This window comes from Equus asinus, chromosome 3 (assembly GCF_041296235.1).
Source record: "Equus asinus isolate D_3611 breed Donkey chromosome 3, EquAss-T2T_v2, whole genome shotgun sequence".
Classification (NCBI taxonomy): Eukaryota; Metazoa; Chordata; class Mammalia; order Perissodactyla; family Equidae; genus Equus; species Equus asinus.
In genome coordinates this window covers 66,887,549-66,911,710 of record NC_091792.1, presented here as the reverse complement: position 1 = coordinate 66,911,710, position 24,162 = coordinate 66,887,549, and the positions used below count along the sequence as shown (strand labels likewise).

The 24,162-nt window shown below is 45.4% G+C and overlaps 1 protein-coding gene across 1 annotated transcript; it reads right to left on the bottom strand.

Annotated features, from left to right (window-relative positions):
* Window positions 1-13,990: 13,990 nt before the first annotated feature.
* Window positions 13,991-21,747, bottom strand: NEFL (neurofilament light chain). Its single transcript, XM_014833452.3, has 4 exons — window positions 18,499-21,747; window positions 17,336-17,460; window positions 16,607-16,926; window positions 13,991-16,002 (listed from the first exon to the last, which is right to left on the bottom strand). The coding sequence occupies exons 1-4, from the start codon at window positions 19,543-19,545 to the stop codon at window positions 15,788-15,790; spliced, it is 1,707 nt and encodes a 568-aa protein (XP_014688938.1). The 5' UTR covers window positions 19,546-21,747; the 3' UTR covers window positions 13,991-15,787.
* Window positions 21,748-24,162: the final 2,415 nt, after the last annotated feature.

Sequence of the window (24,162 nt, the reverse complement as noted above, 5' to 3'; positions counted from 1 at the left end):
CCAGAAAAACCAGAATCTTGTTGGAAGCAATAGTGATCCCTTATTCCAAGCCCCCTTCCTGTACAGTTGGACATGATCACATCCAGTGTAGTCACCCAAGAGACAAATGAGGCCTGACTGAATGTGCCTCGAAAAAGACAGACAGTCAGAAGATCCTTTGGTGTGGAAGAATCACACCAAAGACAGCCGGGCACGAGTCTCTATGGCAATGGTAGCATCCGTCTCCATGGCAATGCCAATAATTAAAACACCTAAAATTCATATAATTAATTCTCTACAGTTTAGAAAGGAGCTTCAGATACATCTTCCTGCTTAGGCCTCACAATGTATAGGACAGATATTGTGATTTCTTTTTTCAATTGGCAGAAACAGAAGCTCAGAGAAGTGATTTGTCTAAGTGAGAGGGAAGTTGTGTATTACTACCACATTTTTCAAAAGGAAAGATATTTTAATTTTTAAGTTCTGTGTAACAAATATTCACTGTAGAATATTGGCATTGCAGAATATTCACCCATATTCCTGCCATTTTAGATAGTTATTATATTTCAGCATATTTTCAACTTTTTTCTATGCACAAATTTGGTATGGCTATGACCATTCTGAGAATATCATTTAGTAACCCACTTTTTCAGTAACAATATATTATAAATGTCTTCTCATCTTATTTCAAATTCTTCCTCATGACTAGGTATTACATGAACACTTTTTTTTCATGTCCCACTATACTTCTGCAAGCAGTTCCCTCCTTCCAAGGTCACCGTAATCCATTTATTCCAGTTGATTCAATAGCTTCAAAACCATAATACTACAGCCCAAAACCATTCAGATTTTGAAAATAAACATATTTGGTTGACAATAATAATCTTTATTGAGATTATTATTATTATTATTACACTTGGCCCATTCTTGAAGACCAAGTTACCAATGCATAATCAAAAGATGTTTATTGAGCACCCAGTTTACGCAAGAGACATATCAGCTCTCGGAGTGAGTGAGCTGATATTTGATTCATCCCACTTAAATCTGAGTCAGCATAAGCAATCTGTGATGAGGCTGTTTTTGATTTAAAAATTGGCATCAGGCGAAATAGATACCAACGGCAAACGTTACAATGTAGGAGACATAGGTTTGAGAAAAAAATTCAAAATAGAAGCAATCCAAAAGACCAACAGAGGATCAGGAGAGGAGGGACTCTCACCAGAACTAAAGAAAGTCTGACGGAAAAGAATGATATCGTGGATGGTGAAAAAAGCATGACCTAACTAAAAGTCAAAAGGTACGGGCTGGCCCCGTGGCCGAGTGGTTAAGTTCGCGCGCTCCACTGCAGGCGGCCCAGTGTTTCGTTGGTTCGAATCCTGGGCACGGACATGGCACTGCTCATCAGACCACGCTGAGGCAGCATCCCTCATGCCACAACTAGAAGAACCCACAACTAAGAACACACAACTATGTACCGGGGGGCTTTGGGGAGAAAAAGGAAAAAATAAAATCTTTAAAAAAAAAAAAAAAAGGTACACTCATCTCTTGGGTGGCCTTGGGTACGTCCCTTCACAGATTATCAGAATCCTGAGGCTGGAAGGGACATTATTATCATCATAATTATATTTGCCATACATTTATTAAGTGTCAGGAACCAGGCTAAATGCTTTACACAGATTATCTTGTTTAATTTCATTGTTAGAACCACCCTAAGAAATAGAAAGTAGAAATCCCTCCTAACAGATAAGAAAACTGAGGCGAGGAGAAGTTAACTATCCAATGTCACAGAACCAGTACGTGTCAGAGAAAAGAATCAAACCAGTTCTCTCTGACACGCACTTTCAACCCTACACTGTGATGCTTTCCTTGAAGGACATCTAGTTTAGCCCAACTCCTGTGATCCTCACGTCCATTTTAAAACAATCTGCTAACACCAGAAAACCTCCAGTGATGGAGTCTGCTGTCGACCAACACAGCCCCTCCCATCTTTGAACAGCTCCCAATTCATTAATTCATTCAGTCATTCAACAAGTACTTGTAAGCACAAATATTTTATGGGACAGGGATAACTCCAGGCCCCGGATATACAGCCTTGAACAAACGAAGTCCCTGCCTTCATGGAGTTTATATTTCTGTAGGAGGAAGAAGGGAAAAAGCAGAAAGAAAATATAAAGGATTCAGAGGGTGACGGTTGCTTTGGAGAAAAAATAAAGTAGTGTAAGAGGTTAGGAATTGCTGAATGTGGACAAAGGAGTTGTTATTTCATACAGGGTAGTCAAAGAAGGCCTCATAAATAAACATAAGAGATATCTAGGAGATATATCCGAGAGAATCCAATCCACTCCAGGCAGAAAGAACCGCACATGCAAAGGCTCTAAGGCAAAACCTTGTTTGACATGTTTATGAAATAACAAGAAGGCAGGGTGGTGGGAACAGAATGAGCAAGAGGGAAGCAGGGATCAGAGAGAGGTGGCCCTGATCAAGACACCCTTATAGGCCACAGTAACTGCAAGGCTTTGGAGGGTTTTGAGCAAAGGAACAACAGAAGTATATTTTGAAAAAATCCCTCGGCTGCTATGTTGAGTCTAGATTGCGGGACAGGAGGAGTTGAGGACAAAAGGAGCAGTTAGGAAGCTACTGCAATAATATAGGCAAGAGATTTTGGTGCCCAGAATTAAAATGGCAGCATTGGCAATGGTGAGCAGGGCTAGGCCCCTGGCTATATTTTGAATGTGAAGTCCACGACATCTGCTGAGGGAGAATCGTAGACAGTAGGAGAAAAGAGAAATTGAAGGTGACTCCAGAGTGTGTGGCCTGGGAAACCGGAAGGATGGAGTTTCCATCTGTTGATATGGTAATGACTGGGGAAGACTTTAGAAGAGGACAGGTCTAAGAAAGAGATGGGGAAGTAGGACGTTGGCCTTGCCATGGGAAGTTGACTGACCACGAGACATTAAAGCGGAGATGGCATCTCAGGGGGAAGCAATTGCCATAAAGCCCGTGCTCTTCTTCTACCTGCAAAATGTGTAGGATGCATATCGTCCTAGCTCTCAGTGTTGTGAGAAAAGGTGAAAGTGCTCTCAAAAGTAAAACGCACTATCAAATTTTTATAATCATTGAAATTAAAATCTCAGCCATGAAGAATGAAAGGAAGGCACAGATGGGGAATTTGTCCCCATATGGATAGTAGGATGCGGACAGAGGAGAAAACGGGCCTGATCACATAGATGTAAAATAAATGTGTTGGCTTTAACAGTGTCACGTAGCCTTGGAGATGATGACACACGTGGGCCTCTTACAATCTCCACGCGATTATTTAAGTCTTTCAAAGCAATTTTCTTATTCTGATGCTTCACAATCAAGTAATTCCTGGCCAGAAAGATCTGCTTTTATTTCTCACGAATTATGATCAGTAATCTAATTGCTCTAAAAGGAAATGGCCAGGGCCGGCCTGGCGGCACAGCGGTTAAGTGCGCATGTTCCACTTCGGCAGCCCGCAGTTTGCCGGTTCAGATCCCAGGTGGGGACATGGCACCACTCGGCAAGCCATGCTATGGTAGGTGTCCCACATATAAAGTAGAGGAAGATGGGCATGGATGTTAGCTCAGGGCCAGTCCTCCTCAGAAAAAAGAGGAGGATTGGCAGCAGTCAGCTCAGGGCTAATCTTCCTCAAAAGAAAAAAAGGAAATGGCTGGCTTCACTTAATGTTCCTTTAGCCCCACGCTGCAACTCCACATCCCACATGTGTGTCTCGAGAGAAGGGGACTCTTTGAGCAGACAGTGCTCCAGACTCCATGTCACTGGAGTGACAGCCCAGCCTTATGAGACGACAGCAGTGCGTGGCTAACTCCACATTGCTCTCCACGCTGGAATGTGGGCTTCCCCCCTTTCTAGGGGGAAGAGCACAAAGTGAATTCTCAGAGTGTGAGGTCTGATTTACTCAACTAGTTCACTGAATTGAAAACTAGGCAGTTACATTCAGCTTGCTTATTTCAAAGGCAAGTATCTTAAGAAGAAAAAAATTTCAAGTGGTTTCTGGAGCTGTGCATTTTTTTTTATGTGAACAATTTACTGTTGATCACTTGGAGCTTGCCTGATTTATATACTTACTTCCAAGGCAATAGGTGGCCCCTGATAGAACTATTTCATGTATTAGCTATTAGATTATCACTAATAAAGCTGAAATCCCAGAAAGAGGGGAAGAAAAGGAGAGAAAGTTCAACATTAAACGGTACTGATCTGTCCATTGTCATGCCAGTGTTGCCGAAACCTAACAAGACTGTTTTCACTAACCTACACGGTCCACTAAAACCTGAGCCATCAAAAAAAGAGCAGGAATAATAACATGACTTCTCAGGAGGCGGCACTGCATAGAGCAGGGGAAATACAACGGAATCTTAGAATCTAGTTCCAGCTCTGCTATCATCACTTCTATCAGGTTGGACAAGTCACTTTACCCCTCTGAATCTCAGTTTCCTTGTATGTAAAATAAATGATTTCTTAGGTAACTTCCCACTTTGGAATTCTATCAATCATCCTATGATGTTTTGCACTCATGGAGATCTTTCTCATAAGGGTTTACAGTATTTAAGGGAAGAATTTCAAAACACCAGCAAGATTTGTATCTCAAGCCCTGAACCTCAGACACATATATCCAAATGCCACACAGCATGACAAAACCTACCCTCGATGATACCCCTGCCCCAAAACCTGTTACATCTTCAATCTTCCTCCATTTGATTCAATGAAAACTTCATTCTCCCAGTTTCTCAGATTAAAAACATCGGAGTCACCTTTAACTCTACTCATTCTCCCACATCCAGTCTTCCAGCAAATTCCATCAGCTCTACCTTCAAAATATATGCAGAATTCTACCCAAGCCCACCACCCCCAGCACAATCACCCAAGAACAAACCACCATCATTAGTCACCTGCCTCATGTCAATAACCTCCACTCTTTCCCCCTTCAGTTATCTTCAACACAACAGCCAGAGTGATTCTTTTAAAACAAAAGTCACACCATGTCACTGCTCTCCTGGAAAGCCTCCAAAGGCTCCCCATGACTTTCTACCTTCCTCACAGTAAGACCCAAAGTCCTCACCAAGTCCCAAGGCCCCATCTCACCTACCCACTACCTCTCTGACCCTGTCTCCCACCACCTTCCACCTTGACAACTTTGTCCTGGCCACACTGGCCTCTTTAGTCTTTTTATTTTTTCCCTAAAGATTGGCCCTGAGCTAACATCTGTCAACAATCTTTTTTTTTTCCCTTCTTCTGCTCCCCAAAGCCCCCGAGTACATAGTTGTATATTCTAGTTGTAGGTCCTTCTAGTTGTGCTATGTGGGACGCCCCCTCACCATGGCCTGATGAGCAGTGCTAGGTCCACGCCCAGGATCCAAACCAGTGAAACCCCCGACCGGAAGCAGAGCACTTAACCACTCTGCCATGGGGCCGGCCCTCTGGGCCTCTCCATTCTTATTACATCACACTGAGTGTGCTCCCAACTCAGGGCCCCGGTCTAAACATTACCCATTATAAGAATGGCTTTCCCCCTCTCTTGTTTCAGATCTCTGCCCCAAAGCCACCTTGACAGAGAACTCTTTCCTGACCAACCAAGATAAAATTGCACCCTCCTGTCAAACTTTACCCCACTTATCCTACTTCATTTTTCATTATAACCCAAATCACCTGACATAGCGTACACTTTTTTAAAAATCATGTGTCTCTATGAGAAAAGGACATTTTTACTGTAAATGCTGCATCCCCAGGGAACTAACTACAGTATCTGGCCCATAATAGATACGTAGTATCTGTTGAATAAATGAATGAATGAATGACATAAACTTCCTTGGAATTCTTACCAGCAGAAATGGTGACCCACAATGAGCCCCTTATCCTGGCATCCAGCTCCACGACCAAGACTGAGACTGGCCCAGCTTGTGGGCTCTGAGGCCTTGAGTGCCCTTGGGCACCTTGGCTTCTTCCACGTTGGACCTCCCATGCCCCAGGGCTGTCAACTCTGCCTGGCCCCAGACCAGGCTAATGCTCTCCCTGGGGCAGATATGGGGTCCAGAGAATTCCTAGCGCATGTTTTCTAATCACCAACATCCCATGCTGGGGAGAGGGCGAGAGAACATTATACTGATAATTTTCATTTGGGTTCCCCCATATGAGTTTACATCTCTCCCCCACAGCGGCTGGGCAGCCTCAACCAGTCAGGGGAAGGAAAGCCCCAGAGCTTCAGAAAGGGAGGTGCCAAATGGCCTTACCTCAGCAGGCCTCCTAGGGGAAGTGCTGGCCCTCAGGAGTCTACACGAGCTCCTCTACCTAAACCCTGGCTGGGATATTGAGTGGATGCTCAGTATTCTAGGACAGGAGATGAACTCTCTCGCCCTTGCCCAGTCCTTGGCTTGTAACATGCAAAGAAAGCAAGCAAGCTAAGCCTCTTCCGGCCTCCCTTTTGTTATGAAAAGTGGCCAACTACCTTCTCTGCCTCCCCTCTCCACACCCAAGCCTGGGAGTGAGCTGCAGATCTGAACTGGTTCTTTACTAGGGCTGCTCACACTTAACATGCACCTGAGTCACCTGGGGATCGGTTAAAATGCAGATTCTAGTTCAGTAGGCCTGGGGTGGGGCCAAGACTGCATTTCTAACAGGCGTCCTAGCGATGCAAACGCGGCTGCCACGCTCCTCTAAGGAATGGGAAGGAGGCCACTCCAGGCCCGCCAGGCGCTGCGCCACTCTCTCCCGCTTCCGCCCCCGCGGCAGCATCGCCGCAGCCTCAGAGTCTGGCTTCGTCACATTAAAATCAGATTCCAGGGCGGCTAGAGCTCCAGGCCGGGCCTCAGTGGGGAGGGGCTCCGCCTGGAAAGACTGCGGATGCCTCTGCCTCCTGTTGGGGCCTGGGCTCCGGAAGCCAGCCCCGCCCTGGCTAAGCAGGCTCTCGGCGCCGAAAAGGACCGGGACAGAAGTTTCCAAAGAGGACCCTTTGTCCCCCCACCCTCTCCGCGGTGGTGGCCGACGCCGCGCCGCGCCCGCCGGGGCACGCAATGTGCCAGCGCCGCTGCTGCACCTTTCTGCCGTCCTCCGGGCGCGGCGACCTGGAGAAAGATCTAGCAAAATGAGGATTCCGGGCGCCGCCCCCCTTCCCTTCTCCGCTCCATCCCCGAATGACGGGGCTTCCTGGTGGAAATGTGTGTCACCTGATCTGCTCTAAAGTATTTTAAGTCTGGGAACTTGACCGTTTGCGAGGATGGGATGGGATGGGGGTAGGGGGGTCTTCAGAGCTAAAGACTTTGCAGCTGGCACGCAGCTTTGCAGGGAGCGCTCTCGGCGGGGCAGGCGAGCTGGACGCAGCGCGAGCTTCTCTTCCAGAAAGCATCCTTGGGCTCTCTGTATTTGCTGAGAGGATAGAAGCAGCTTTTTAAGGCCTCCCCTATCCACTCAACCCCTCCCTGCTTTCTGTCTCACCTCGTAGGATGGAAAGAAAAAAGAAAACAGCTGTGACTAGCGGCGACTGGAGGGTGGGTGGCGCCGAGGCAGAACTGAATGTGCAGAAACCCCAGGGGCGGCTCACAGTGGACTCCCTGCTGTAAAACAAAAAGCAAAGCAAAGAAAAAGTGGCATCAGGCCTTTTAGAATGTTTTGATTTTTCAAAGCCTTTCATCTCAGCTCCCTAGATTCTCACAGGTCACGAAGGTTTGTTGGTTAAATTATAGAAAAGATGTTAGAATGATCTGTATTTCCAGAGTAATCCTAGAACACCGTCAAAGGCGCTCAGTCCTGTCTGGAAACAGCCCAGCTCTGCAGAGAGGGGCCGGGGCGGCGGCTGTCAGGAGCCCCTGCGAGGGAAGAAGCGGGGCCCGGATGCCGCTGCCTTTTTTCTCGCCTCCCCTCCTCCCCCAGCACCGCGAGGGCGGGGGTAGGAGAGAAGAACCACGCGGGGTGAGTCTGGCTGCGGGGGGATGCGGGAGGCGTCCTGGGAGGAGAGGAAGACGCCTCAATCTTACAGACGGACCTTCATCTCCTCGGAAATATGCTCTGCCAGTGGGTGAAAGGAAGCACTTTTCCACTCATTTTGCTAAAATTACCCCTGAGTGTGAGCAAACTTGTTTTACGAGTGGGCAGCGGGGAGGTGCGCGGCTGCCGAGGCTCCGGGCTGCTGCGGCCTGAACAGCAAGATGCCTGTCTCACCCCCTCAGCATAGCAAGCTGAGGACAGGGTCTCTAAATTACACCCTTCCCCACAAAAAAGTACGCCCAGCTGATGGCTTTGCCTGAGGAGGGGCATTTGTTTCAGGGCTATGTCTCCCAGCCCCCCAGGAAAAGTGCCGGAAGCTGTAGAAGCTGAGTCAGCGTCGACTGCTAACGTCTGGAGACTTCGCAAGTCACATGCCCGTTTCTGAGTCCTACTGTTCAGGTGGGACCGGCAGGAATTGGGGGCAGGCGCAAGCGCACAGAGGGGAAGCAGAGAACAAGCCAAGGCTCTGGCCCCTTCACCTTCCCCAGGTGCTCCTACTGAGTCACTAAAGTGGTCCCTTGGAGACGCGGCTCACGCTCCGCTCCCTCCCGCACGCGCCTTCTCGCAGCAGGTGCACGTTATCAGGGCTCTTAGTCCTCAGAACCCAGAACGTTGTGTCTGTCCCTGGGGAATGCCGTGCATTTTATTCTCAGCTCAGAATCGCCCTGTGACTTCACATGTCTGGCACCAATTTTTCTGTCAAACTGTGTGAATGCTTTGTGGCTTACAGTTGAGATTTTCTCTCACACACTTTCTCCTGCGTGTGTGCGTAGATGAGGGAAGAGAACAAAGGAAGGCGGAGGTCTCCTCCATTGGGGGGCGGGGGGGGGGCTAACCTCTGTAGTAGAGGTGGGGTTTTCCAGTGAGTAAATGATTAGAAACAAACTAAGTCAGAATGAGCAGACCATTCCTTCCTCTCCAACCAGAAGTAATTAGGTAAAACGCGGGTAGAGTTTTAATATCAGGTTTCTGTCTTTACTAGCAGGCCAGATGTAGAGTAAGAAGGGAATGTTAGTTTTGCTGCATCAAAGCATCCTGCTAGTTGTTTTTTTTTAATGGTCATATCAGGAAATGGCTCATACTCCATATGAGATTATAAGGATGTGGTGTGGTTATGGATTGAAAGAATACATTTAGCTAAGAGCAAAGGGATTAATGGCCATCAGTACACAAATGAAAATGTCTTTAATAGCTACAAGAAACCTGAGCCTCACCTACAGCATCTCAGCTTTTTTTTAATAAAGTCACTTCATATTTAAGACTACTTATAATCAACATAACTTTTGTTTATTAGAGGTGCCCCATTTAAAACCATGTGTGTCCTATATTAGAATCTAAGTTATTTGAAAAAAAAAGTCTAAGGTTCAACTGAAATGGATTTGACCACCTCTCAAAACAATAAACACTTTTATTTTTCTGTCACAACTTACATGAGTCGTGTATTAGCTGCCACCCTATTTATCCCAATTAACTAAAGTAATACATATTTCATTTCAAATGCATTAATGTAGGAAAGCTAAGGCCTTGAAGTATAGCCATCAAGCTTTATAGAAAAAAATATAGGGATACCTATCAGGAGCTATCCAAGTGTACATAAGACCCTTTGAACACATAATTCCATAGGGGAATTGCTAAAGAAATACTTTAATAGAAGGGCAAATGTGATATCCAGTGATGAAGATATTCATTGCCAAGCTGTCTTAAAAGATATTTTTAAATTGGGACACCTAATCAAATAAAAATGAGTACACTGATGAGAACAACAAGAAAAAATATTTGAAGCTGGAATTGTTTTAGAATCTCTTGAATGGATGATTGTTGTTCATAAAAGAAATAATCACATGCCCACTATCTTATGGTAGCCTCCAGTGATCTTTCCCTCTTAGTGTTTACATCCTCCCACATTGAATCAGAGAGTCTCTGTGACCACTAGAATACAGCGGTAGTGATGGTATGTTGTTTGAGGCCAGACCGTAAAAGACATTGCAACTACCGCCTTGGTTTCCTGGAAGCCTTGCTCTGGGGGAGACCAGCGACCAAGTTGTAAGGATCCTCAAGCAGCTCCATAGAAAGGCCCACATGGAGAGGAAGGTGCCAGCCCCATGGGTAAGTCACCTTGAAGTAGATTCTGCAGGCCGAGTTCCGCCTTCAGATAACAGTAACTTCAGCCAGCATCTGACTGCAACCCCATTAGAGACCCAAAGCCAGAACATCCCAACTAAGCCTTTCCCAGCCCTCTGATCTGCAGAAACTAAGAAATAATGAGTGATTGGGGTTAAGTTACTAAGCTTTGGAGTGATTTGTTATGCGGCAATAGAAACTAGTACATTCTACATATTAATTTGATGAAATATTATGTAGTTATCAAAAATAAGATACTGTTTACAACTTTCTCTCTCCGTGCATTCATTCTGTCAGTAAAAGAAACTTCACACCACATCATGCCATCTCTCCTGCTACTGACTGCCCTTTTCTAAGTTACCATACCCTTATCTGGGCCAAAACAGTCTTTTAGTTACTCTCTACTTTGCTTCTTGCTTCCCTAAAGCCCATTCACTACACAGCAGCCAGAGCGGTCTTTATAAAATGGAAATCCCATCATGTCACCATCCCCTGCTTAACCCCTTCAAAAGTTTCTAATTGTACAAGAAATAAAATCTAAACCCCTTGATCTACAAGCCCCTGCATAACCTGGCCTTTGCCTGCCTCTCTCAGCCCTGTCTCCTACTTGCTGTCTCATTCTTAATATTCACCAATGAGCTTACGACGTTTTTCTGGATCCAAAGAAGCCAGGCTATTTCACTTGCTATAAACTCCACCTGGAACACTCTTTCCCCACATCATTGCACGTCTGGCTTGGATCCAATGTCACTTACCTATTAACTTCCTTATTTGTTCATTGTCTGTTTACACACACACACACACACCCCACTGTAATCCCTGAAAACGGGGATATTGTCTGCCTTCTTCCCTGTGCCTATATTCCTTGTGCTTAGAACAGAGCCTGGTACAAAGTGCATGATTAATATGTGTGGAATGAATGGACAAGCTACGTCAAAATATAAGTGAATAGAAGCAGGGGCTAAAGAAGAACATATAAATGGAAGTAACGGTGACCGAATGGAGGAAATGTGATATTTTTTCTTTGTTAAGTTTGTTTTTAATATTGCTTTCTTTTAAAACCCTCCATATACAAATAATTATCTGTGTTGAAATAGGCTACCGACAGTTACTTTCTGGGGCTGCTGAATTTCTTTCTTCTCATGATGCTTTACCTTTGGCTTTCTAGCTCTCACGTACAACTCTTCAGTGGGAATTTTCTAGAGGACCTTAAACTGAAAGTGGCCCCAGCTGCATAGCTTGTGTAATTCACTGCTATGTGAATTTCCCCCGAAGAGGAAAACATCCTGCATTTGCCTTTGGAAACCCCTTTCAATTATGAATCATGACTGGACCAATTTTCATCTCTCACAGTCTGTCCCCAAGGGAGAAAGAAGAAATTCTCCATTCCATCCTGGCCATGTTTATGCAAAGTTCTCACAAATAATAACTTTTGACATTCTAGAAATACTTAAGATCTCCGTCGAATTCAAAGCACTTTGTTGGGTGTTGTGGAAGGAAACAAAGATATTTACTTATTCGGTCAAACTTTCTCCTCTTCCCAAAATAATTTGAAAGAGCTTACAACAACAAGACGTGGAAATGGGAGAGGAGGATGAAGAAAAGGAAGAGCAGAAGGAGGAAAAGGAGAAGAAACAATTGAGGACCAGTCAAATGTGAACAAAACTACAAAATTGTCACCAGATACAAGAATAACACCATGAAAACCAGCATCCTGAAAGTTGGTGATCCTTGAAGACAAACTTCAAATTCCTTTCTATTTATACAACCTAGTTCCTGCCTTCCAACAGCTTAAAATTAAGCAGAAGAATTAAGATATGGACATAAATAATCAAAGGAATTAAAGAAAAGCTTGAGCATCCTAAGTAACTACAATGGAACATTATGAATGTAAATGTGCCCCTTGAATGGTACAAGGACTGCATTGTAAGAATTCCAATAATTGTGTGAAAACTCCCAAGCCACTGTCACAACACGTGCCTGTGAAAATATGCTCTGATTCCACGAGGACACCTCCCAAGCCGGACTGCAAAGGAGAGGAATGTGATGGAGCGGTCAAGAGCATGGACTTTAGAGCTGAACTGCAAGGTCTCAACCCCAGTGTTGCCACAAACTAGCTGTGTGACCTTGGTCGAGTCACCTAACCTTAGTTCTTCATCTGTAAAATGGGGATGATAATCCTACTGGACATAACATTGTTGTAAGAAAGCAGTTGATGAGCTAATACAGACAATGCACTTAGCTCAGTGCCTGGGACACAGCAACTCTTCCGACAGCACTAGAACCTCCATGTGGGAAAAAAAGGAATCAAATTAATTATTTACCAATTTAATGCTAGAAATGAGACTTTACACTAAGTTTAGCAATTCCCTCTAAATGATGGATTTTAGTGTGAACATATAGCTATATGTATGTTTTCCAATCACCCATTTAGCCTGAGTTTATGAAAGTTTTTAAGGAAATTTTGAATCCTGAATCTAGACAGCATCTGAGACATCAACTGCTGACCCTTATGTAGCTAAGAAGATTGAGGCCAGCGTGGGGGTGGGGGTAGGGGTGGGGAAGGCCTGCGCTTTTTAACAAACTAGAATCCAGAATAGACACTCAATTCTTGGCTCTCTGCTGTTTCCACAGGTGTTGACTAGACTGGGACTGATTATTGAATACTCTTGGCTTTTTAGTCATCCCTGAGGCATTTTGATCTATCGAGAAGTCATTAATTCAATCAATATTTATAGTAGACTGTGGCAGGAGCTATGCTAGATGCTGGAGATAAAATGGTGAGCAAGAGGTCTGCTTTCCTTGCTTCTGACGATCACACTATAGTGGAAAATGCGGACATTTTCAAACGATCATAGAAATAGATGCCAATTACACATGTGTACAAGTCTACGTGGTCTTATGAACCCATTTAATAGAGTAATTTGGCCTAGTCAGGGAAGTCTTCCCCAAGGGAATGACAACTGAGCCTAAATCTGGGCAAGGTTGAGGAAAGGAAAGAAAAGACGAGCACTCTAGACAGAGAAATCAGCAAAATGTTGTGGCAGGTGGGAGAAGAAAGGTCCAGGTTGGCTGGAGCGCTGGAAACGAGGGGCAGGGAAATATACATAGGGTGAGGTTGGAGAGGTAGTTCAGGGTCAGGTCTATGCATACCCTGAAGATCACCTTAAAGATTTGGGGTTTTGTGGGTTTTTTTTTTTTTTTTTGAGGATGATTAGCCCTGAGCTACCATCTGCTGCCAATCTTCCTCTTTTTTCTGAGGAAGACTAGCCCTGAGCTAACATCCATGCCCATCTTCCTCTACTTTATATGTGGAACGCCTACCACAGCATGGCTTGCCAAGTGGTGCCATGTCCGCACTCGGGATCCAAACCACGAAATCCCGGGCTGCTGAAGCAGAACATGTGCACTTAACCACTGCACCACCGGGCTGGCCCCCAAAGATTTTGGTTTTTATATTAAAAGAAATGGGAATCTACTGGAGGGTTTTAATCAAGGGGACAGCATGATCAAAATTTCCTTTTCAAAACAGTAGATGCCTGTAGTGTGCTGACTGAAAGAGGAGAAGAGTAGACACTGGAAGGGTCCTTAGCATGGTGGTAGTGTAAATGGAGAAATGTGGATGGATTCAAGGTATGCAGGCAGGAAAACCAATAGGACTTGGTGATAGATTAGACTAGGGGTTGCAGAGAGGAAGTGGGAGGTATGATCACGCCCGGTCTCTGGTTTACAGAATTAGATGAGTGGGGAGTGGTGTCGTTAACTGGGAGAGGAAAGACTGAAAGAGAACCGGACTGCTGGGGGGAGAAGCGGGAGGGGTACTGACCAAGTTACCAAATTTGAGGAAATTTTTTCAAAGACTTCAAATCCATTTGGTTTAGGTTTTTCAGTGTTTTATTATGGCACACAGAATAGAGTATGGTACAGTGTTCTTACTTCAAGTAATTCTCAAACGCACAGCTGTTCCCATTTGGCTAAAGTAGCTTTTTTACATGTAATTTGCATCTGAGATTTACCATGTGCATCATCCATATTTAATGAACATAAATGTGAAAAGCTTGGTTTCTTAGGCAACACCTAGTCTTTACAGTAGCAGATGTACTGAGAATCTTCATAGTTCAAATCCATAGCATCATGGTAGATAAAGAAATATTTTACCTACTTGCTTGGTGACATATATTTAACTAGAATAGGCAATGTGAAGAGATCAGATAACTTTAAACGAGATCACTTTGCTTTCAGGTTAAATTCATGACTTTTAAAAGTTGTCTAAAGAACAAATATTGAATGAAATTAGTTGACAAAGCAATTGGGTAAGAACAGAAGCAGAACAGCAGATAATCAATAATTTCATCCACATTCCACAACAAGTGCAAGTGCAAGAGCTTTCATAACTTCACAGTGGGTGGGGAGGATGGACAGGTATGTATTTGATGCAATGTCCAACCAGTTAGAGCTATCACTGAAATCCACATATTTCCCAATAAAGACATGCAGAGCAATGGCAACGTAACAAACAGGTATATAATCTCCCCCCTTTGGTGACTCATAACAATTTCATTATCTGTATCCACAGATTTTAAGAGGTCTAAGATGGGTGGCATTACTTGAGGTAACAGAATTAAGCTAACAACACACTGAATCATGAGCTCAGGATTGCAGGCAACATGTTTGCAATAGCAAATACCCTTCAATGTTCTTACTCTCTCCATCCCAAATTACACATTGATAAAAAAATTACTCCTTCTGATTATATCGTTTGCTTGGGTTTTAACTTCTGCCCGTAATATTTAGACTATATTTTTTAAATGTAGTTCTAGTGATGGATGAGTGAGATTCATAATCTATCAATATTGCATTCATTGTTATATACTAGGGTTAAAGTTACCTGTTTACCATAAAGGGTATATAATTTCAGAATTACCTCCAACAAAGCCATTCCCAACATTATATAGAAGATTTTATTGGGCAAAGTTTATTGCTATTTATAAGAGAAAAAGAGCGTCAGAGACTCTATTCACTCAAATGTATTATCAGTAACATTTCTGAGGGCAGAGATTTCATGAATGGTCATGACCTAACTGCATCCCTCCAATTACCAATTAAGAGAGAAAAAGGCATTGTAATGGTTGAAATTTTGACTTACAAGAATTGGAGTTCAATAGTCCACTTGTATATGACTTATATTGGTGCCATCTTTAAGATATTTTAATTAAGTCAACAACCACAGCAAGAAATGTCATTCAGTGTAACTTTATTTACTATTTATTGCACATAATTCGAGGTCTTTAATTTCTAACCACCAAAGGTTCAAAGGACTATTTTTTCCATGAAGTTTAACATTAACATTAGTGAATTCATTTATTCATGTTGGTGTTTTTTTTATTGTAAACATCTGAATTATTCACATTGCCATAGATCCTGAACTCAGAAGCGTGGACCATGCACAGGCTGGCAGCAAGCCAGGAAGCCACTCTGCAAGCAAACGATACTCTGCATAAGGAGAAAAGTCATAGCACAACATTGAATGTCCAACCTGAGTCACCTCAGAATTATACATGTATTGACTTCTTAATTCATATAGTATCTGGAACTCAACTGGTTGGGTGGTGATGGGATTGACCTGATTTCAGGAGAATATTCCTGGAATAATTAAGGAAAGGGGGGCTCAATCTTTCTTCTTGGCTGCTTGCTCCTCCCCGGCACCTTCATCTTTTTTCTCCTCCTCCTCAGCTTCTTTGGTTTCTTCTCCTTCTTCAACTTTAGCTCCTTCTTCAACTTTAGCTCCTTCTTCAACTTTTGCTTCTTCTTCGCCTTTAGCTCCTTCTTCACCCTCACCTCCTGCTTCTTCCTCCTTGGCCTCCTCAGATTCTTCCTTGGCAGCTTTAACATAAAAAGAAAATTTACAAACTCCAAATCCAGGGGAAGTCCAGTCAAAACATTTCTGCTAAGGTTTTGTGGGAAAACGCAAATGTCAGAATGCTTCCCCCAAACCTCGCAGCTCCACGCCCCCAAAGCACATGCCACCAACAATGCCGCCAGGCATAATTCCCCACTGAACACGCGTTTAAACAGAATGAGAGTACTTCTAGGGACCAGAAGCTCTGCTCCTTTCCAGGACCATCAGTTTCTCTTTTATTATGTGTCTGGTACTTACTTTTGTTCTTTAGGACACCAACGCGCTGTGTTAAATGAATATATGTTACAACGCTTCAGAGGAATAAAAAGACAGCAGTAGGGGAATATTTTTAAATGTTATTTTCAAAAAACTACCAACCTAAGCAGAGATGTGTGCCTCTGGGAGGACGGCTAATGTGAGAAATCAGATGCTCACCAGGGGCTTGTTGAATAAATAGATAACTGTATTATTTAACATTCTAAACTCATATATGAATAAAACTTCCTTGGCATAAACCTTATCCATCTCCTAACAAACACCCACGCTCAGTTTGCACTTGAAGTTGTAAGGACTTGTTTCTCATCATACCTTCTTCCTCTTCAGCTGCCTCCTCTTCCTCAGCCTCTTCCTTCTCCTTCTCCTCCTCTTCAGCTTCTCCTTCAGAGGGGGGCTCGTCCTTGGCTTCCTCGGCTTTCGCAGCCTCAATGGTCTCCTCCACCTCGATCTGCTCCTCCTGGACGTGGCTGGTGTAGTAGGTTGGGAAGGAGCGGGCGGACATCAAGTAGGAGCTGGTCTGTAAACCGCCGTAGGCAGATCGGCCAAAGACCTGGGAGGTCTGGGTGTAGCCGCTGGTTATGCTTCCCACGCTGGTGAAACTGAGTCGGGTCTCTTCACCTTCCAAGAGTTTCCTGGGGAGGCAGAGGGAGGTAGGGTTAACTAACACTGAACCCAGGAAGTGTGTTGAATGACTCACTCTGAGCCCATCTTCCCCCAATGCCACCTTGAGAGGCAGGTGAGCAGGGCTGGGAATTGTCAAACCTTAATGGCTGGGAATGTTGTGACTAAGACCAGAAAAAATAAAAAACCACTTAAGATAGTCCTGTCCGTTAGATTTAAAATGTAATGGGAAGCTAAGAACAGGACTCATTATTACAGGGTTAAATTCTTATATATATATGTCTATATACCTTCTTGGAAACAGCCAGAAAGCACTTAATTATTTCAAAGGACTATTCTTGAACGTTTCTGATTCACCATAAATGAAATCTGCTTTTCTTCCTAAGGCTGGATGGCTGCTCCCTTGGCCCCTGGTTTTACCTGTATGCTGCAATCTCGATGTCCAAGGCCATCTTCACGTTAAGGAGATCTTGGTATTCCTTCAGGTATCGCGCCATCTCACTCTTCGTGGTTCTCAATTCATTTTCTAATTTGTTGATTGTGTCCTGTTGGAAGACAAAAAAAGAAAAGAAAAGAAATCCAAGCATAAATCCCCACTGCTCTCATTTTACAGAAGTACAGCTGCAAAGGCCTAGGTTTAGTTCAAATCAAAGTGCACACCTTCAATAAAATCTCCCCTAAAACAACTGCCCTTTCTCTTTTGTAACCTTTCCTTCCTTCCTAAAAAAAAAAAAAAAATCCAGCTTCATGAAGCATGAGATGGAAAAAAAATAATCCAAAAAGCTGAAGAAAAATTCTCTTTTATCTTCTTTAATTAATACTGTCTAATGATCATCATAAAATGCCTGCAAGAAACTAAATTGATTTTCTTTATTTGTTTCTCATTCATTGGTTAACTTCACCCTGGTCACATGCAAGAAATTACTCCATTATTGGAGAAGGAAATAGCTGGATTTTTTAAAAATTCACTTTATCTAAAATATTTTCTGTGTATCTATATTATTTTCTCTCCTCAGAAGAGGAAGATACTTAAAAATTTTTTTTTTTACTGTGAACATCATTACTTGCTACAATTTTGACTGTATCCCTGTCTCCTGCTAAGGGAAGGGAGTGGTTGGTAAAGCTAGTCAGAAAGCATGCTGGTCACAGTTATCCTTCAGAACTAATGCGATCTCTTCACTGTATTTATTAACCAGATGGTCCAATCCGTGCTGCAAAGCAACTTGATACTGCAGGCCCTTAGAGAGGCAGGCCGGAGGCCACGCCCAGCTCCCACCCCTCCTCCCACCCCACCCAACACCCTGTAGGGCTGGGCAGCTTTACTGCGGAACAGAGTTAACTGCACCAACCACGCCTTCGCAGACTGCAGTCTCGCCCCCACCCAGCCCTTCAAGTGCGTCGCCCCTCCTGTACAGTCCCCAAAGAGCCAAGTCCTACCCCTAATCGCTGCATGCCCATGCCGCATCTCTGGTCTCCACTTTCTGGGCGCGTCCTCACCTCTACTCCCCCACCTCCACCCTACTCCAAAGACTCCATTCTGCAGCCCCCTCCCCGCCCCCACTGTGTTTTGGATGGTGCCCTACCTGCATAGCACTAATGTCGGCGTTCTGCTTGTCCTCCAGCTCCTGCAGCTGCTTCTCCAGCGCTTCGTTCATGCCCCGGCACGCTTCGATCTCCAGGGTCTTGGCCTTGAGCAGGCGGCGGCTCTCGGACACCTCGTCCTTGGCGGCGCGCACCGCGTCGGTGTTCTTGGCGGCGCTCTCGGTCAGCACGGTGAAGCGGCTCTTGAACCACTCTTCGGCGTTCTGCATGTTCTTGGCGGCCAGCTTCTCGTACTGGGCGCGGATGTCCTTGAGCGCGGCGGAGAGGTCGGGCTTGGAGGACACGTCCATCTCCACGGAGATCTGCGCGTACTGGATCTGCGCCTGCAGCTCGGCGATCTCCTCTTCGTGCACTTTCTTCAGAAAGGCGATTTCGTCCATCAGGCTGTCGATGCGCTTTTCGAGCTCGGCGCGGGCGAGAGCCGCCTCGTCGGCTCCTTTGCGGGCTTCCATCAGCCGGCCCTCGGCGTCCTCGCGGCTCAGCACCTCCTCTTCATAGCGCGCCTGCAGGTTGCGCAGGGTCTCCTCCAGCCCTTCGCGCTCGCCCTGGAGCGCCTGCTTCTCGTTGGTGGCGTCTTCCGCCGCCAGGCGCAGGTCGCGGATCTCCTGCTCGTACAGCGCCCGGAAGCGGGAGGGCTCGGAGTGCTTCTGGCGCAGCACCAGCAGCTCAGCTTCCAGGACCTTGTTCTGCTGCTCCAGCTCGTGCACGCGCTCGATGAAGCTGGCGAAGCGGTCGTTGAGGTCCTGCAGCTGCGCCTTCTCCTGGGTGCGGATAGACTTGAGGTCGTTGCTGATGGCGGCCACCTGGCTCAGGTCGAGGTTCTCGAGACTGGGCATCAAGGAGCCAGAGCTGGAAGAGTAACTGCGGCGCACGGACAGCGAGGAGGAGACGGGCGCCGAGTAGCTGGAGTAAGCGGAGCGCGCGGTGCTGTAGCCGCTGCGCACGCTGGAGATGTGCACCCGGGGAGTCTCCATGTAGCGCCGCTTGTAGGAGGTCGAGTAGTACGGCTCGTAGCTGAAGGAACTCATGGTGGCGGTCGGTGCCCCCCTGGTTGGCGGCGGAGATGGGGGCCTATAGAGAAAGAAGAACGGGGAAGAGAAGGAGAGGGGAGGATGGATGGCTGTGTGCGGCTCGGCGCGGTCCTGCCACCCCTATTTATACTCGGGGAGAATTCTGACGCAGCCTGCGATCGATCACGGCGCGCCGGGCCAGTGGGGGCAGGCGCTGCTGCAGCCAAGGGGAGGATTCTGCGCAAAAGGGAAGGCGGGGGCGAGCGAGCGGCGGCTGGGTGCTGCGGCTCTCGTCCTTTCCCCTCTTCTCTGAGGCCTTCTGTTTTCTCTGAGACCCGGTACCCCCTTACTCAATTGCTTTCCCTACCCACCGCCCTATCCTACTTAATCCTTGACCCCCGTATCCCTCAGATTCTAATGTGTCCCCAGTAACGAGTTCTCACGCCCTACTGACACCTTCGTTTTCCATTTCCCGGTAGCTCCGGGGCACCCTCCTCCCTAACTCGCCCCCTCCCCACCAGGGGCCTCCTTAATCATCCCCCTTGGTGTTTTTGGTGACAGTGCAGGGCGTTTAGGACACTTAAGATACAAATGATAGTCCAAGGTTGCATGTATGCCGCATACATGGAGCAAACTTTATTTCTTTGTAACTGTTTCTGGCACTTTCTTTAATTCATCTTTTCTTCTGGTTCTTTTTCTTTAATGCACTGCTTCTACACAGACGCGCACACACACACGTGAAACTGCGGCACTGTAGGTGTTGATTTTGGCATTTCTAAACCCTTGGAGCAGTTAACATCAGCCTTTTAGTGTTCCTAGATTTTCTCATTTCTTTCTGCGGAACGAAGCCTCGAAGGCTTTTAGCGAGTCGGAGCGTGTAGGTGGAGGAGAGCTGAGAAGGAGTTTGAAACTAACGGGGGAGAAAACCGACTTGCAGAGGCGGCGGCGAGCTCTGCAGCCCGGTGCTTCAGACTGTTACACGCCGCCTGTATCTTTCTCATCAAGCTACATTCCTGCTTGATGCCAGCAGCTCCATCACAGTAAAAGCCCATTTCCCTCCTTTTACACCTGTGAATCACCAACCTGGTGATTTCGACAAGCCGTGCAGGTGGCTGATTTTCAGAGGAAAGCGGCAGCTGCCAGCCCGGAGCAGAGCACCGAGTGTGGTCTCCCAGGAGGAGAACTCAGACCTGAGACCTCGTTCTGGAGCGGACAGAAAATAGCCGCATGGTTCTTCCTCCCGACTCACTCGGATAAATAGACAACAGACACAATCAGGAACCCATGGATTTCCTTTAGGAAACACCCAGATACCTGAAACTGTGCACGCCGTAATGCACGCTGATGCGGCCCTGTGGTTTGCAGAGCGTTTTTGCATACTTTGTGTCAGGGAGTCGCTCCGGTTTCATGGAGGGGTTGCAGCGATTTCCATAGGACACCTAAGATTTTTCTAAGGAAGCATTTAATTTTTGCTGTATTTGTATAAGAGTAGCATTTGACGTGCAACTTACTGATTTTTTTTTAGACGCAAACTAAGGAGACGTATGGTAGCAGTTTTCAAATAGAGCAGCTGGATTCGCTTTCCCGGTGATGCTGAGAAGGTGCAGTACTGGGAGCGAGAACCACAATTGCTCAGGGAGGCACTGCACCCCTCTCCCGACAGGCGGGTGGGGTGAGGCTTAACCTCTGATCGCCTTGGCAACTCTAAAAGCCAGTGATTCTGACACCTGGCTCTTCAGGGTAGATGGAAAGACAGCAGCAGAGAACTTTCATGGGGTTTCTGAACAATCTCTATTGTCTCAAATAATGCAACTTTAAAAACATTAACAGTGATAGTTTAATTGATAGGTCCATGCCTGCTCAACCATTCTAGGATTTCAAGCCTAAGCCATGAGGCTGTCCTAAATTTTGCTTGGCCCCGGCGGACATGATCGGGCACTCATTCTGACGAGTCTTCATAGCCCACATATCCTCCCGTCTTCTCGCTCATCAGTGGTTCAACCGAGCGAAAGGCTTCTCTGGGAAGGGAGGGGAGAGGGGACCTAGATAAGCCATATTTTTGTCTGCTCCCAATTACCCATATGTGGATGAAAAGTGGCAGAATGGATTTCTTTTTAACCTGCTCCATATGAAACATTGTTTCACACTCCGTGTGTGTGAGTCTGCCTATACCCGACTCTTAGGTATTCATGAATTCATTTCCTTTGTGCCAGCTCCCTTCCCTCAGAGTTCCAGGTCACCCTCAGGGATCTCAAGTCCATCAGCATTTTTTGCCATTCCTGGCTGAAGCCTTTGACTGCGGAGGAGGCTGCCCACAAAGAAGGAGACGCTGATGGATACTGCAGGGGCAATGCAATGCTGCGGAGAGAAGAAACCCGTGGGGCACCTGCTGCCATCCTTTGGTTAGCTGAGAAGGGAGGCACACAGGAGTGGTAAAGGGTAGGAAGGAGTGGGCGGGGCCCCTGCCTTTGCTGAACCTGGTGAACAGGGAGCGGGGAGAGGGGCAGACCACCATATTAATGAATGTAGATCTCTGGTCTTTTTACTTCTCCACTACAGCCTTGCTTAGAGGGCTCCTGAACCCAGCCTGGGGCTGAAGGTTGGTCCCCCTACCTTCAGCCTTCCTCTGCTGGATGCCTGCCTCTTCTTAAAATATTTTGCCCAGTCATCCTTCTTTTTAAGCCCTCTTCCAGCATTTTGCTCTTAATACCCATGTGGCATTTGCTCCGTGTGTCAAAATAAAGGTAAAATGAGCGACTTTAGAAACTGTTTTAAAAAAGAATCTTGACTTTCTCTTCCCCTTACCGTGAAGGTTTCTGCATGAGTGTGTTTGCAACGGTGTCGTTATTTCTTTGGGAGAGGCTTTTGGATCTCGTTACACACTTGTGCATTTATTCCCCTTTCAGCACCTCCTCCGCCAGCATGAAACTGGTTGAATGCTGTCACCAAAACACACACCTAAGAAATAACAATTACTTACAAAACAAACACAGTAGTATGTAGATAAAACTCACTAATAAAATTCCTGCCATTCTGGTTATCCCTAATATGTCTGTAATCCTCTGAAGGACTGTTTGAGGTAATTTAGTTAAAAAGTAAAATACATTGACATTACGACAGAGCTCATAAAATGCAACTCTTAAAACCCAATGAGAAGATTTTACTCCTTCTCCAATAGACTCAGAAAGGTTCAGATGGATAGGACCTGGTGACTTCTCATTTCATTATTCTAAAACTCCTTGGCACAGCAGGAAGGTCTGTATTGGCTTTGTTTTGAAAAGCTTGGCTTTAGGCTGGAATTCTGACAGAGCAGGCCTCGTGAAAAGCATCAGTCCGGGGACCAAGAGAGCAAAGGTCTGCCACCAGTGAGCTGTGGGAATAGTCCTGGTCCAGAACAACAGAGGAGTCTCTGTTCACCTCACCACCAGTACACACATCAGAGTCAGCAAACTAGGATCACTTTGTCGGTGCATGGGGGGGTGGGGGGGGAATGAAGGAAATAAACACGTGCAGGATTCCCTACCATATAAGAGGCGTCTGATACCTATTAGTTAATAATTACAAAATCCCCTGGGATGGTTATTGTTATTCATGGCAAACAGCCGAAACCCAGAGAGACTAAGTAATTTTTGCCAGCTCACACAGCCCCTTCAGACCTCTGCTCTATGTGCTTCCAGCCTGAGTAGTACTCCATTCATTACACACACTACCCCCGCCGGCATTGCTGCTTCCATATGTCTCTGTGAGTGTGATAATCGCACACCGCAGTCTGCAGAGTGTAGCGTGCATGCAGTGAACCTCACGTTTTGCAGACACCCTTATGAACTGATCTCCACCATGAGGAAACTGTCAATGAGCATGTTTCATTTGGACAGCTAGTGGTGGCAGTGAACTGTATGGTTGTTGCAGGTTTCTGAAATGTCCCAATGTAAAATAAAGTGGAGGCTACCAGTGGAACATGACACATAACTGATGATGTCACTTTTTAGACACTGCTCCAAACCTCAGTTTACAAAACACTTTTTATGGGATTAATGAACTAAAATGCAAATTAGCTATTCTGAACTCTTTAAAATGACCCCATCATGACTTTCACCTTTTTTCTAATTAAAATACCTTCATTTTCTACCCATGTAAATAGATTTTCTTTGAAAAAGTGACCTTAAAAATTGCTACAAAGAATAAAAAGAAAATGCTGGCACTTAACATCTCATTATTGGAGCTTATCATGTTTTCTACAAATCTTTAAGTTTTTAAACAGAAACATGAGTAAAATCATAAAAAAAATGTGTAGTTTGTGGAAACCACAAATATATTTCCTCTTTCTTGTAACCAGTTTATTTCCTTATATATTATGCTCACCCTAGGAGTCATCATACATGAATCTCCTCATTTCTTGGGAAATATGTTTGAAGAAAAACTTTCCCCGTTGTAACATAAAGGCTGCCTAATTTTACAGCATCACATTGTGAAGTAATGCATCCTAAAGCATGCTATGCGGCTACATAAAATTTAGATTGTAGCACGAATGAGAATTTCATTTGAATAGATTAAAGACGATAGGCACGTTTGTATTCAGAACACGTGCAGTATTCGAAATGACAGGAACTTGCTGCTGTCCAAGCAGAAATGATG

Excerpts from the sequence above, each read along its gene's own strand:
- NEFL (XM_014833452.3), bottom strand. The coding sequence starts at position 19,545 with ATGAGTTCCTTCAGCTACGAGCCGTACTACTCGACCTCCTACAAGCGG. Across the intron at positions 16,927-17,335 it reads ATCGAGATTGCAGCATACAG|GAAACTCTTGGAAGGTGAAG; the intron begins GTAAAACCAGGG and ends CTGCCTCCCCAG. Across the intron at positions 16,003-16,606 it reads GGCAGCTGAAGAGGAAGAAG|CTGCCAAGGAAGAATCTGAG; the intron begins GTATGATGAGAA and ends TTTATGTTAAAG.